Source organism: Eurypyga helias, unplaced genomic scaffold (genome assembly GCF_000690775.1).
Source record: "Eurypyga helias isolate BGI_N326 unplaced genomic scaffold, ASM69077v1 scaffold14422, whole genome shotgun sequence".
NCBI lineage: Eukaryota > Metazoa > Chordata > Aves > Eurypygiformes > Eurypygidae > Eurypyga > Eurypyga helias.
In genome coordinates, this window is record NW_010234172.1 from 39,571 (window position 1) to 55,266 (window position 15,696).

The following is a 15,696-nucleotide window of genomic DNA, read 5'->3' on the forward strand; positions in this document are numbered from 1 at the left end:
ACGAAGACAATTCGTTTTAGGAGCTTTACTGCTTTCCCTTGCACTGCAGCAGTCTGCAGGCTGATAGATCAGGATGGGTTCAGACACCGAGTGCTTGGTTTCCTTAAATTCAAGTAACTTGGAGCATGAGCTTTTGAAGTCTAATTTGGCAGCCCACACAGGCATGTTAATCATCTTGACTGGAAATCTTGTCAAGGTTTCCATTTATCAACTAACATCTGCAAGGTTTATGAAAGCAAAAAAAAAAGCTTCCTTTAGAACTATGAATGCAGAGCAATTATTTGTAATTTTTACTGCAGCATGAATTTATTTCAGTAGATAAAATAAGGATTTTGGAGTGCTTCAGGCATATTACAGATAATCGTGACGGGTCTGATCCTGGTATAACTTCACTCCTTTTCCATAAAAATAGTTTATTTTGTGTTTAATACACAAAGTTCCTCAAAACTGTGTTACAGTTTCTAGAAATGTCCTGCAATTGCTATCAAGTTTGTTTAAAATTAAACTTGGGTTTGCAGAATCTGGGGCCTTAAGTTTCTTTTTTTACCTCCTTAACAGCCCCCATCAGCTACTTTGAAATAAGAGTTTAGTACAAGTATTACATTAATGAAATTCTTTATTAAACCTACATGTGGAGGAGAAGAGGAAAAATAGACATTCTCCATAGTTCCAGAATAACAGCAGAGGAAACTTTTGATTTTTTATGATTAGTTATTTTAGTCAATCTGAAGTATTTTTGTGGGGTTTTAGAGTAGCGTAAGAAAAATCTGTGCTCTGTAAGTAAATAAAATCTCTCTTATAATTGTGGCTAGACTAATATACAAGGTATTTTGATAGAAGGGAGACTGGAAATACTGAAATATTTCCAAATTCTTACTGTGGTGTGGAAGTCAATCAATTTTTTCCATATAAAAACAGCCCCTTTGCCAGGAGAATACCCTGCTGTTTCAGAATAGTTTACGATGACACTTTGTCAGCAGCTCAAGCTGTTTTTCCTTTTTAAGATTTTTCACTTGGAAAATGCTGGAATTCTGTACGTGTCGATGAGGGGAGCGGTGTGTTTGTCCATTGGCTATAGTACCAAAAATTCCCAGTTTGGACACCCTGCTTTAGAGCAAGACTCCTTCCTAGGCTGAAAAATCAGCTGTGTCTGAGGCCTTCAATACAGCTGAGAGTAGGTTTCTATTTGGTTTACCCTGCTCAGTAGTGGATTATTTTGCAGTTAAAAGTAGATATTTGGCTTTTCATATTTCTTATTTTTCATAAATCATGTTACATAAAGCCATTCTCTTACTGTGCTAAGTTGATCTCAGGGTCCTGTGTGGCTCTTCTCAAATTGCCCCAGAGTAATCGCCCTTATTTTTATAAAATCTATCTTATGTACACAGCAGTGTTTGTGCACATGATTAAATGTATGCTCTGTTTCTGTGGCAAGTAATACCCTTTATGTTGAGGTTCTCAGTCCCTGCTCCGGTAACCACAGTCATCATGTGGCCTGGGGGACAGGATCCGTAGCCCTGAGGGAGCTGCAGTAGTAACAGCAACCACTGCTGAACGAAGTTGCTAGCCAACACTTACATGCCAGACAAATGACAGGAGATTTCTCCTTTCAGAGCATCAGTAGAGGATTAATAAGTTAAAATGAATAATCTCTTCCAGATCCTTTCCACCAGGTGCTGCTTCTCACCCCCTTTGAAATCTGTGGGGATTTTTTGGGCCTTTTTTTGTATTTAATTAAGCTTGACCTGGTTTAATGTTGAACTTCATTACCCTGGATTTTTATTTTACATTACAGGCCACATCTCGACTGCGAGAAAGAGGCTGTGATGGATGCTTGGCAGGAATTGAAGTTCAGCAACTTTTCTGCTCACAGAGTGTGGCAATTCCTGAGCATCAGCTCAAAGAGCTAAACATGAAAATTGACAGTGCTTTGCAGGTGAGTTTTTAAAGTCTGCAGCTCCCGTGTGCAGGCAGTACAGTCAGTGGGCCAAGGGGTGAAATAGGGAAGGAGTATATTACTCTAGAAATATGTACCCCAAGCAGCCAGGAGCTATTTGAGAACTAGTGTTTGAATTTTACATGGTGAAGGGGTGTATGCGATAGAACGGAGCCAGGTAAATCCACGTCACAGTTCTTATATACATGTCCAGACACAGTGACTGCCTGCCTGCTTACTTGCTGATAGGCCTGCTCTATCTCAAATTGTCTTAATTTCAGGCTTACAAAGTGGCTTTGGAGAGTTTAGGCCATTGTGAATATGCAATGAAGGCTGGCTTCCACTTGAACCCAAAAGCTATTGAAGCAAGTCTTCAGGTAGGATCCGCTAACCTGCTTCTCTTTCATCCCTCCTCATCCTGAAAATAGCTGTTTTTAATTAAAAATAAAATAAAAGTTGTCTCCTATGAGGGATTTCTGAAGTTTTCATTTCTTCTAATGAATCCATTCTTTACATGTCAGGGCTGTTGCAGTGAAGCTGAAGCCCAACAAACGGGCAGGCGACAGACTCCACCTCAGCCAATTCAGTGCGAACTGCCCACTGTACCTGTTCAGATAGGAGCGCATTTTCTGAAAGGAATATCCTTCAATGAGTCCGCGGCAGAAAACCTGAAGCTGAAAACAGTAATAACCCTGAATCTAACAACGGGGGGTGGGGGGAAGAGTAGAACTCCTTAAAATTCAGGGACCAACCGCAGTAGAAGTTCAGTGCCAGACTTGTATTTGAAAGTGCCTATTTTTAGCCTGACTTCTTGTGGAAACAAGATGTTGATAACATTGTAGGTCCACACCTGCAAGGGATAATGTTTTAACCACCTGGGCAAATCCAGTCCAGTCTGAGAGAAGCATAGGCATCTAGCAGGTAATGATGCTTCTGTGAACGGTTTGAAAATAGGTGGGTTAGGTGTCAAGGAGTGCAGAGGAAAGTGACCCCTTACAGATGCCCAAACCAGGTGATGCACTTTCTATCTTATTAGGTGCCAAAATAACCCTGGCCCAGCCTAGTGCTGAGGGGAGGTACTTGAAAAAATACTTTGGAACAAAGCTCCTTTTAATGTCATCTTACAAACTTTAATCAAATTCAAAAAAACTAATTTAAAATTGTGGAGAAGTTAATTGTATTTTCCATATAAAGGAACGGAAAAGATGTCTGTTCAGAAGTAACTTGGGCAATTTTAATCAGCATTTTCACTTTAGTTAAGCTTAATTCCTTGCTCCTGAAGGAGTTGAAACAATCCACAGCTGAAAATGCTGCTTTTCTGTTGTCTCTGCAGTGCTGTTTGTAGCTTTGATGAAACCGTTCTGCAAGAATACAAGCAAAAATACTGTGTGTGTTCCAGATAGCAGGGGTGGTCTTTCTGCTCTTCAGTTCAGCTCTACTAGTTACACAAGACTGTTCAGAAGTAACAAACATTATAGTTGTTGAAAAACGTGTAGAACAATGACAGATACTTAGGGAAGCGTTGGTATTAACATTTCGGAATCGTGCGTGTAGTGTGACAGAGTTTTAATTGCTTTTTTCAGCACACAATGCTGCAGTTGATTAAGGAAGCTGGGTGCCACAATGGACTAACACCCCGGGATGACTCTCCTGTTACCGAAGTACTAAATCAGGTTTGCCCTTCCACTTGGCGAGGAGCCTGCAAAACTGCTGTACAGCTGTTATTTGGCCAAGCTGGACTGGTAAGTGACTGGGAAAAAAGGGCTGCTTAAACATCCTGAAGAGAAACCAGATATTTTAAAGAGTTTGGGAATTAATTTCCAGTGCCTTACTTTGTATTTTACTGTTTTTAATGCTGCAGCTCCCTTGATTTGTGAGCAGAATGTATCCTTGTAGAACGTGAGTTTGTGGATGGTATGAGTAGCTGATGGGAACAGGAGAATGTACTGCGTACTTCGCAGTCCCCATTATTAAAGGGAGCACGAGAAATGAAACTTCTAATTCATAGTGAAATAGAAAGATTTTTCAAAACTATGCATGGCCATGATACAAAGAAACATCCCTTCCCCCCTTCTCTCAGATTAGCTGCGAAAACTGGCATTTTTTCATTTCCTGTCTGCCTTGAATGGAAGCTGGGTTTCCTGCCTAACGCAGACCAGGAAGTCCTCTGCACCAAGTACTGCTACCTGACATCTCCAGCAGAACAACAGAGCAATTACACACCTTGCTGTAGACGTGTTCTCTAAAAACATACTCCATGGATTTTTATAGTATCTAAACAGTTGCTGAAAACAGATGCTTGGAACGTACTGATTTGTGCTCCCGTAACTAATTACTGCAATCTCCTCTTAATATAATAGTGTTCATTCATGGCACATAGGGTTTTGGGCTACTGTGAGTTTTCATTTGACTGGACAAATAAAATGGGGGCAAGAATGCAAGAGGATAGGGAGGAACTGCAGGCATAAAGGGACACCATAGCCTATGGTAGTTTGTCAGGTATTCTCTGAATCGTTTTAACCTGCAGTGAGATAAATGCTTTCTGCTGATTCAGATCCTGATTCTTTGTTCAAGATGATGGCAGGCCCTCAGGACTTCGTAACTAATTTCTGATGAAAGGACCCATATTGCTACGTACTTTGTAAATACCACGTTTTTCAAACACATCACACAGCTGATTGAGTGACTTTGACCTTCTGTCCTAGTTCATTAAACTTGGGTTTTGGTACCATTAATAGGTTCTCTGATAACAGTGAATGACAAATTGTAAATAAGAAGTTTGTCAGATATTTCTACTTTAGCATTCCTTTGATACTAGATATATCTGATATCCCCTTAATATTTAATATCTGTTAGAATTAGGTTCAAATCATACTGGAATTCAACTGACATCCTCTAAAGGAGGCCTAAAATCAAAGGGGCAGGCCATCTATCTCATGACAGCAGTGCACCTGCTATCAATTCTTATTTCAGTGTGATACAGGGATTTAAGGATAGGATAGGAGGTAGTGGTGCATTAACCACTTTTAAGGTGGTTAGGTAAGGAGGTTTTACAGGGAGAGAAAGCAAATGTGGATTAGTGGGATTGATCAAATTTCTACTGAAGTGTTTTCAAGGAAAATAGGTATTAAATATTAATAAATACAGGAATAAATAGGGGAAAAAAAAGGTTACGTGGGAGTGTGTCTCTGCCTGCCATGGTTTGTGGTAGGGTGCTGGGAGTCAGCAGCAAGGTACGGGAAATGAGGCCAAGACAAACTTTCTCAGCAGCCCGGAGGGAGTGTGCTGTAACTCAGGAGTTGCTCTTGGCTCCCGAGTGTCTAGATGAGGAATGCCTTGGAGGATGCTGCACCTCCCACCGCTTCCTTTCCAGGGGGTTTCAGTGTTGTGCACACCCAAGTGCTGCCCTGATGGGATCTGGGGAGTGGCCCGAGGCACTTTCCTAGACTCCCGAGTCCAAATCTCCTGCTGTCCCCCAGTCTAGACATAACTAGTTAGACCTGCTGGTAATGAAAGCTCTGATATTCTTCAGGTTTATCATAACATTTGGAGAGTTGTCAGCATAAAACTTCCTTATACATTCTCCCAAATGACAGTGCTGACACAAGGACTACTACTTGTGTTGAAGCATGAATGCCTCCAAAGATTTTTTTTTTTTGCATGAACCTTAGGTTCTGAAAGTGGCAGGTTTCTGTCTTCAAAGACACAGTAATGAGCTACACACATGATAAAATATTGGTGAGCCTTCTCTCCTTCATTTGTTCTCATTTGAATTTATTACAATTTGGAAAGGTGTGAGGGATGAGGTTTTTCTTTATAAGCTATGTGCTGTGACTTTTTACAAGATTCCATTATGCTTGTATGTATGCTTCATGCAAAGACAACAAATTCTCATTTGCTTCTTTAAAGCTTTCTTTGGGTGGAGATGAGAGAGGAAACACCTGTAAAGCAAGAACAATAGATGTCTGATGCACAGGAAGCTATCCTCTAAGCACCCGCCAGGCAGGCAGGGAGAATGTTTTATTTTAAGTTTATTTTGTGTGGAACTCGGACAAATGGATCATGGGACAATATTACGTAGTCTTTGGTTTACTGCTTTTAGAAGCTGAGCTGTCTGCATTAGTTCAGAATTGTGTGTAAACTTGTCATTTCAGTGCCGGATTTTAAGAAGAACATGACTTGACTCTCTCGCTGTCTTTTGCCTGTCAGGCCATGTGCCTTTTAAGAAACTCCAGAAGAGTGGAAGGCACAGGGCGATGGGACTTAGTTTGCTGGGTTATTGTAGACTTCATTTTTTTAAGCCTAAGAAATAATTTTTAAAAGTGCAACTTTTCACTTTTATCTATATATAAAGAATTGTATTTTCAGATTTGGGTCGGCTGAAGAAATCTTCGTGTGTATAAAAGTGACATGTCTTGAAAGAGTTGAATTCGGAGGATGAGTGGAAGTAAAACTTAGAATCGGCCCCGTGCAAAGCCATGAGGAGGAGGTTCAACTGAGTCCCTAGCCATCCTTTTTTGTGCCAGTGAATCTTTCAGTAGCAAAAACCTGTGCGCTGCAGCAGCGCTAAATCTCTTTGTAACGTCCAATCAGATGTCCTAACTGACCAAATGCTGAGGAATGTAAAACTTTTTTATTTAAGGCCAAAGGGAAGGTGGGGTGGGGGGGACACCCCCTACAAAGCCCAGACCATGAGTACCACCACACACCACTACCAGAAGCTGATCAGGTCTGCACAAATCAGACTTTCGGTTCTTGCTTACAGGTCTGAGGTGCAGACAGTATTTTTGGTGGGAGTTGAGAGAAATCACTCTTAACTTCATCTCTCCTTATCCCAATTCTAACTGCAATATAGCTGAACTACAGATTACCAAATTACCTAAAACTGAAATGGTACAAATACAAGGAAAAAACTAATGGAGTTGCCCTGTTACTAAGTGAGAGGTATTTTCATGAGTGGATTTTGTCACTCTGCTTAGACATGTCGTACAAGTTTGAATAAACTCAGGGGCATGCTCAGAGTCAGCTGGAGGAAAACTAAGGCCTTAGGCTAAAATACCTAAAAGGTGGGAAATAAGTGGGGTGAAGTGTCATTGGGTGGTTTTGTTAAAGCAAGAGAGAGCAGAGACTCTCAGCACTGTTCGTATTTCCCATTTCTTCATAACCAGTAGGAGACAACCAGTTGGAAGTGGAACCGGTGTAGGATGATTGCAGAAAAAGCCAGTAATATATCCCCTGAGGCTTATTTATACCGGAGGACTTTTGCCATTTCAAGGATAAATGATACAGCTAATCTGCTAGTCACTGAAGCAAGAACTGCTGACTGCTGCCAAAAAGCTGCTGGTTCAGCATGACCAAAATAGGAAATTATGGAAATGATCAAAAAGGCCAACTCATGCAGACTGGACAACAACAGAAAGCACAAACCAAATATGGAACTTGCTATCACTGGTGTTAAAGTTTAAATGAAGCTGAAGTGAATCCATTCCTCCTCGGTTCCATACAAAGAAAGGTTCTTGACAGGAGGTTAATTCTGAAGACTTTCATCTACTGTATATCTTCAGGATGTCTTACAGAAGGATCAGAATTCAGCAGATTGAACAGTCACTTTTTTTTCCCCCTTACATAATAGGGGTTGAACAATGGGATGGTTCCATTGGGCCAAACAGAGACATGTTGGTGTGGGATTTTCTGACCTTAAAAGGAGGTGGAGGGGGGGTGTGTGTGTGTAAAGAATTGTGAGCTGTGTGGAGGGTTTCAGACTGAATACTGCTTGTCCATATCATACCATGCACTGCGTTTAAATGCAAAATCTTGTGATAAGTAGGTGTTTGGGAGCTCCTGAAGTAGTAATAGCATGAAAACTCTCCACTGTAAGGGCTGTTCTGTGAAGCCATTGATACCTACCAGCTGGTAGGTAACGCAGGTGGCAGCTGCGTAGTGGTGCGTACCTACAGTATGTAATTGAGAAGAATGAAGTCCTTGAAGCATAGGTTACTGTATCAAACTAATCGTTTTATATCCTTTCCTTTTTCTAGATACTAAAATAGAAATCAACTTACAGTGATTTTGTGAGTTGATTTGGTTTTATCTGGTTATCTTTAGCACCTGTAGCATGGCAGGGACGTGAGACTATTGCATTTTAACTACAGGGGTGATGAAGTAACCAGAACTAATTCTTACAATAATTTCCCTTTTACTTTCATCTCATTTGCTAGGTGGTTGTGGACACAGCACAGATTGAAAATAAAGAAGCCTATGCTCCTCAGATAAGTTTAGAAGGATCCAGAATTGTGGTGCAAGTTCCATCCACTTGGTAAATAAAAATACTGGGTTAGAGGTTATACTGATAGGTGTGACTGAAAAATATGGGGAAAAGTCCTGCAGTGCCAATGGGAGATGGAACACTGTGCTATCCATGGCGTATCTTCTGTAAGTTCCGGTGTGGGGCTGTTTGAACACCACCCTTCCTGCCACTGACAGTTGTACCTCAGCCGTCCTCGTCCCAGTGCTGCCTCTGCTGGTGGCAGTGCTGGGGCACTAAGCCATACTTTTAAAGAAAAGTGAGAGGCAGCTGATGAAAGAGAAGGTAAAAACCCCCAAAAAACCCCAAACCGGTATTCCTGTTACGCTCCTCCCCGGCAGGTCCTCACAGCCGTTCCCTCAGGATGGCCAGGAACTAGATGAGATTAGCGTGGGAGCTGTAGCGCTTTCTGCAAGTGCTGTGGGGAACTGCACAACGCTCTGGTCCGAGACGCTGTTCCTACCAGCTTAGTTGACTGCCTAGGGAAGAGTGGTAGGTTTAATTGAGGTTTAGGTGAGGGCTTTTTCCCTTTGGAGACAGTGATTTGGAATTAGAATGCTTCCTTTCTGTCTTCGGCGTACTTGAGTGTCAGGAGTGTCAGTACAGCGCAGCTCATTCATCTGAGCCTGTCACTGATGGTACCCATGGTTTGTCCAGAAGTGAACTGATAGTCTGTTTCCCCAGATCCATCTTCAGCTCCTCTACAGAGCACAAACTGGCCCTCCTCTGTTCTCTTTGTGTAAATTGCTCTCTGAGGGCAGAGCTGAAGCAGGCAGCGTGTGCCGGGCTCTGCGCTCTGGCAGAGCTCCGCCTGCTGATGCACCCTGAGAGCGCCTCTTCGCTCTGCCGCGGGTTCGCAGGGACCCGGCAGATCTGCTGGGATTTGGGTATGAGTTACTCTGATTTCACCTCAGATTCAGGCCTAATTCTGAGCCGTTAATGAGGACAATTCACAAATCCTGCATCTTCACAGCTCTGTAAAATCTCCCCCAGACTGCTGGATCCGCTGAATCCTTTTCCCCAGGGGATGTCAGGCTGGAGGTTCTTAGCGTCGGAGTCCCGCGCGCCCCCACGCACTAGAGTTGTGTGTTCTTGCCGTTTACCAGATACGGGCTTGGTGTCTGTCTCTGTGGATTTGTTTTTTCTTACTCTGTGCCTGAATTATGCCTGCTCAGCAGCAGAGCTGCTCATTAACCGCGTTTTTAAAATAAATGACACGACTCCTCATTGTACAGTTAGAGCAGCTGTATATTGAGCAGCAGAGAGAAACTGGGGCTGCAGGTGCAGCCCTTGGGAGCCCTGAGGCATTCACAAGTTCTGCTGCCTTTGTTAGCTGCACCTCTGTAGGGGCACAAGTGGTGTGTTTTGGTAGGCCTCTGATTATCTGACTAGCATGGTAACACTCTTCAATGTAAAGAGCAAAAATGTTTGGTTTTAAGTGAAACTTCCTGATTGCAGGTGTCTGAAAGAAGACCCAGCGACAATGTCTTTGCTGCAGCGCAGTCTGGATCCAGAGAAGACCCTGGGACTCGTAGATGTGCTCTATACTGCTGTGTTTGACATACACAGGTGGAAGGAAGGAAGGTACATCTCCTCTTGAGCCTCATGCACTGCTCTCCTAGTTTAAACAAAGCCGTCACTGTTGAGAGGTCTGTGCTGGGCAATTTGATTGTCCCGGTTCATCAGAAGGGGAGAACAGTAGTCAGAGGGAGAGCCAGACATTGGTAATCTACACAGGTACCCTGTGGGTACATGCAGAGGTAGGGCAGTCTTTAAAGCAAACCAGCTGCTTATCTAAGTGTGAAAAGTGGCTCTCCTACAGAAATACTTGGTTTATATTACGTTAGTCTGCCTCTGGGTCTTGAAGCACAACTGAAATTTCTTACGGAATGGAAAGTAGTTAAATGGTGTTGAAAATACTGCTGATAACTTGCATCGTGACACAGAAGTAGCTGATGAACTTGGCAGTCTGCTTTTGTTTCCTCCACTAGCGATTACCCAAATACACAGTTTCCTCCAAAGCACAGGCTCGCTTATGTATTGGGTGGTTTGATACGTGTGTTTTTGTTGATGCAGGGAGCAAGCTTTGCCTTGTATTCAGATCCAGTTACAGCGGGAAATCTCAGACTTCGGGAATCAAGTTGACATGCCGTCCGGAAATGGAAGTAAATCTTCAGGGGGTCTGCAAAAGACGTTCTCAAAACTGACGTCGCGGTTTACAAAAAAAACTTCCTGTACCAGTGCAAGTAATGCTGGAAGTTACTCAATCCCCAGCACGCCTTCCAAAAATGTCTTCATAAGCTCCAGTTCGGAGGAGAAAGCGAAAATGCCCGCTAACATCGATGCACGGTTACAGAGCATTTTGAACATTGGTCACTTTCCCAGGACCACAGATCCACTGCAGCCAGTTCAGAGCACAAATAATCAGCTAGTGAACGGGTTTCTACTTGAAAGACGGGACAACTTCTTCAAACCGGATGACAGCAAGGATGACAAAGGTATGAATTTGCCAACTGACCAAGAAATGCAAGACGTTATAGACTTCTTGTCTGGTTTTAACATGGGCAAATCCCAGCAGACTTCTCCGATGGTGAAAAGAAGGAACTCTGTCGCATCCTCTACAGCAACAGAACAAAAATCAGGAACAGTCCAACAGCAGCCGCAGTCTGTGTCTCACGCACCGCTGCATCCTTCTCAGCAAGGCCTGTCACAGCCACAGCAGTCACAAAAGCAGCAAATGCAGTATTACCAACACTTGCTTCAACCCATTGGACCACAGCAGCGCGTACCTGCCAAATGGCTGACTAATTCCTCACAGCAGCCAGCCCAGGCTGTTGGAGCTGGGCTCTCTCACATTAACCAGTGGAACAATCCTGGCTTCTCAGATTTAAGCTCCGATTTGTACAGCTTGGGTCTTGTGAGCAGCTATATGGACAACATGATGTCAGAGATGTTAGGGCAGAAACCCCAAGGACCTAGAAACAATACATGGCCAAATCGTGACCAAACTGATGGAGTGTTCGGGATGTTGGGAGAAATCCTGCCTTTTGACCCTGCAGGTGTGTGGCTTTTCCCTTATTCTGCTCTTTGTATGGGTCCGTTTGCAGAGTACCGTTAGGTAGTGCTAGCGATAACTCTCATTTCTCAGTGCTGTCCACCAGACCCTACGGTGCCTATGAGGGCAAACAGGTATCTGTATTTGTGCCTCTCTTCTTTTTAAAAGAAGCTGAACTCAAGTACAAACGACTCTCATTAATAAATCCTAATGTGAACAAATAGCTTGTTTCTTGTCCCAGCTGCAGTGGTTCTCATCCTTCCCCTATGGACCACTGGGACAGGTACTTAGAGACGATGTTCCTCCTATTAATGTGTAAAACTTGAAAGCCATTGTTGACTCCTGAACTTGTGTATTTTACCTCTCCCCAAATGATCCTTCCTGCTCTGTACCAGTCCCGCAGTCTGGAGGTACAGCCAGATCACATCCTTCCCATATCCCTGCTTTTCCCCTCCATTGCTGGGCAGTGCCGTGGGACTCATACTGGTTCCTGTTCTACGTTGTTAGTGGGGTGAAAAGCTGGGATGCTGAAGGATTAGGGACTAAAGAGCAGGCGCCATGTGGTTTGCCAGCATAAACTGTAAGTGTAGAGGGGTGATGGTCAGAGGTGAAGTGAGATGAAATGCTGCAGCCATAAGCAGATAGCTGAAGACTCTGAAACCAACTGCAGAGTCTAGGAGGAGACTAATGAGTTCTTCTGGCAGTAGTGCAAGGAACACCTTACAAATCTGTTACCTCGTAAATATAATTTCTCTTGGCCTGGAACATCCCTACAGAAACTTTGTGGGATGCATTTATGAAAACTGCCTGGAGGGAGGCAGCACTAGAACAGGAAAACCTTTTATCAAGCCATGAGTCTGATTCCCACACGTGTCTGTGTGTTAGGGCTGGGTAGGCATCTCAGACAAGCTCGTTTGACTCACCATTTTGACAGCTGTTTTCTTTGTAAATCAGTGGAGTTTATAAGGCAAGAACAGGCATCAGTTATATCATCACAAGTTTCTTTAATTGTAAAGTCTGAGTTAGCATAATCTTAGTTACTTATGGTATATACTTAAGGATTATCACAAACTTTAAGGAGAGGTGACATGATTTTCTCCAAATAAATGTATTTGTAGGGAAGAATATGCATTTCTACAAAGGACTGGCATTTTTGGCATTTTGAATCCATTAGGCAGATTGAAAGGAAAATACTGCAGAAACATAAAGCTACTTCTTTTCTTCCATTTGATAGGGTGAATATCAAGGACTCCAAAAAGGTGACTTGGCCAATTTAACAAACGGTGCTCTGTGGATGAGGATACATATTTTTAACTGTTGAGTGAGAAGTCAGCATTATTTTCCACAGATCTGGGGTTTAAAAAAGCAAAACCTTCCAATCACATAGATCTTTTTTTCCCTGGGAAAGATAACTTCTCTTCATATAACTTGCAAGTTTGAGCTGTGATGCAGGAATCTGCAATTTAAGTTCTAGTTAGTATGGTACAGAAAGCTTTAAAACGGGCAACACCCTTTCATTTCCAAATTTTAGGACTCTCTACATTGGGCATTTGAAACAAACATCAGTACTTTTCTGATGAATATTTGTGGAGACTGCATGTGATGCCTTTCCAGATGCAAATCTGCTAATTAAGTATTTATAACATTGATGGCTTTTCACACCAAAGGTTCGACCAGCCACCAGAAAAGCGTTTCACACTACTTGTATCATCTGTAAGGACCTGATGAAGGGCTGTTGCCGTAGGGACTGGTAGAAGGAATGTTGGTACCTGCAGGTGTTGTGAATGAGGTCACAGACCTGAGAGAATGAAGTCCCAAACATACCTGCTGAAGGGCTGTTTACCTGATACGTTTTTATTGAGGTCAGAATTAACACAGCCTGCTAGTTTGAATATAACGGTAATCTATCCACAGGAAAAAACCTGGACGCCCTTGAGAATTTATCTAGAATCTATCCATAGATCTGAGGATCTCCCTAGCTTCCAGCCTCACCCTAAACTGACAGAAAGATGTGTTTCTCCAAGAGAACAGGCGTTAGTGGGGGTACTGTGTTTCTGTACAGCTCCATCCTGTCTTTATGTAAGAAACAACGTAGAGGAACAATGTTCTGTTCTTCATTGTCGTTTCAGTTTGCATCCAGCAAAGCACAGCAGAGCTCTTTTCCAAATGTGCCCAAGGAAGATGAGGGAACTGCTAAAAGCTGAGTTGAATGTAGGGAAGCTGTCATGCGGAGGACTGACTTCTGCTTTCCGAGCTGTGCATGCCTGTTGGATGTTCCTCAGTCTCCACTCTTAAACTGAGCCCAGAAGCCAGCAGCTCTGTGCTTCCCGCTGTATTACTGCGCATGTACTCTGGACATTTTCCGTAAATCCAGCGAGGCTGCAAAGTTTTCCTTCATGGGGAAAAGAAAAGGCAGCAGCAGCTGTGGCAGGTCAGTGACGCTGACTCAAAGCAGGGTTCTTCTTAATATGTGGGGGGGTGCCCAGGTCAGCTGGAACACTCCTGGGTCAAGGCTTGTGCTGTGTCTGCCCAAGATGATGTGTATCACTTGCCCGAGGCTTGGGACACACGGAGCCCTTGAGGAATGGAAGAGTTGCTGGTTTTAAGAATTACTGCTTTCTGCTGTCAATACCAGTCTCGCTCTGAAATACTTTGCAGTTCATGGTCAGGTTTTCGGAATTGTTACCGAGTCTGTCTAGAAGTAGGTGATTTCTGGGCTGTGTGGTCTAATATGACTGGTCTGAGATTCCGATTGCTCGAAGCAAGCAGGTTCTTAACATGGAAAACGTGAGAGCTGGACATTGTGTTGCAGTCTGGAATCGACTGCAGCAGTCGGTAGGGCCTTTTCTCTGAGCCTGGATAAACGCACAGGCTCTGATTCCGAAGTGGCTGCTGAGGGGATGTTGGGCCTTTCAGGGTATAGACATGAGGACAGTCACAAACATGGCTTCCCGCGGGAAAGCGAGGGGCAGGTGTGCCTCACGTCAGCATTGTTACCCCCCACGTACGGCCGGTGCGCATCTCCTCGTTAGACACACCTCCATCCGTGTTCCTGGCTGCTCCGCGACAAGGCATCGGCTGTCGTCTGCCCGTTACGCTCAGCGAGGGAATTGCTTTCTGCTGCGGGGTCTGGTCAAGCCTCAGGGGTTAAAGGCGGGGGATAACTGCAGCAGAAACAGCCCAGCGTCAGCAACTGACTTGTTGGTTTCTTTTGTTCAGTTGGCTCCGATCCAGAGTTCGCCCGCTACGTTGCTGGCGTCAACCAGGCTATGCAGCAGAAACGGCAAGCGCAGCACGTCCGCCGCCCGAGCCACACGCGTGGCAACTGGCCTCTTCCCGATGATCCTCACAAAACCTGGCCCTTTCCCGAGTATTTCACAGAGGGGTAAGAGATTAGACAGGCTGCCGATCTTTGCTGTACCGGGGTCTGGTTTACGCTCAGACTTGGCAGAATGTGGGAATACCGGGGGTGTGTTGTCCAACTGCTGCCGCATCATTGTGTCAAGAGAAAGCTGAGCCCGTCCCGCTCCGCTGGTACTGAGGCACTGACATTTGTCTGATGCCGCCTTCAGGGTGGGATGTATTCCAGCTTGGACTCGAACAGAGGAAGTAAGGAATTTATAGCACAGGTTCGTTCAGAATGGATTTCTTTCCAGTGTTTTGAAAACCTTTAAGACCTAGTTTTGATGAAATGCGATGCTGTCGAAGTTGCAGTCCCTGACTGAATTCAGCTTTCCAGGTTTTAGCTACTTACCCTGCTGCTATACGGCAGGTACCTTACAGCAGGTACGTCCGTAGTTCTTGATCTCCTCCAAACCAGAATTGATCCTGTCCGTTTGTCCCTGATGTGACAGCTGTGACTCAAACTAGCTTCAAACCAGGGGGACAAGGATGTGTTCTGGCTCCGTTTTGCAGCGACAGAGTCGGGTGCTCAGTGATTCCAAACCCAAGCATCGCTTGGCGCTTCTTGACCGAGGCGCGCTTGTGACTCCCCTCGTTATTTTGGCAGAAAGCATATAAAGCGACTGTAACCCAGAAAGCAGTTGATGTGATGGCTCAGTAACTGGAAATATTTGCGTTACAGTACCTCCTGTGAAGTACTGAAACGTCTTTGTGCTCTGAGCTGTCGCCCAGCGCGGGAGCACGGGCTGGGGCTGGCACCGTAAATACAGGGACTAACACAACTTTGTCTTACAGTGATGTGACAAACAGCTGGTCTGGTACGCAAGGGGACTCTGCCAGCTCGAGCGATGAGACCTCCTCAGCTAACGGAGACAGCTTGTTCTCCATGTTCTCAGGGCCAGACCTCGTTGCTGCTGTAAAGCAGAGAAGGTGAGCAGAATGAACAAACACATACCGCTTTGGGAGATTCTTCTGGGGTTTGGGAACTGAAGTAGCCAC

General features: G+C 44.2%; 1 protein-coding gene across 1 annotated transcript in view; it reads left to right on the forward strand.

The window, feature by feature from the left end:
- KIAA0355 (KIAA0355 ortholog) overlaps positions 1-15,627 on the forward strand; it is a gene marked incomplete at its 3' end in the record, with an annotated part of 25,278 nt that extends 9,651 nt beyond the window's left edge. Inside the window, exons 3-11 of the mRNA XM_010161973.1 lie at positions 1,796-1,936; positions 2,218-2,313; positions 2,458-2,619; positions 3,520-3,678; positions 8,155-8,252; positions 9,699-9,824; positions 10,317-11,299; positions 14,515-14,680; positions 15,493-15,627. Coding sequence (XP_010160275.1) covers positions 1,796-1,936; positions 2,218-2,313; positions 2,458-2,619; positions 3,520-3,678; positions 8,155-8,252; positions 9,699-9,824; positions 10,317-11,299; positions 14,515-14,680; positions 15,493-15,627 — 2,066 coding nt within the window. The remainder of the gene's footprint in view (positions 1-1,795; positions 1,937-2,217; positions 2,314-2,457; positions 2,620-3,519; positions 3,679-8,154; positions 8,253-9,698; positions 9,825-10,316; positions 11,300-14,514; positions 14,681-15,492) is intronic.
- Between the last annotated feature and the right edge of the window lie 69 nt (positions 15,628-15,696).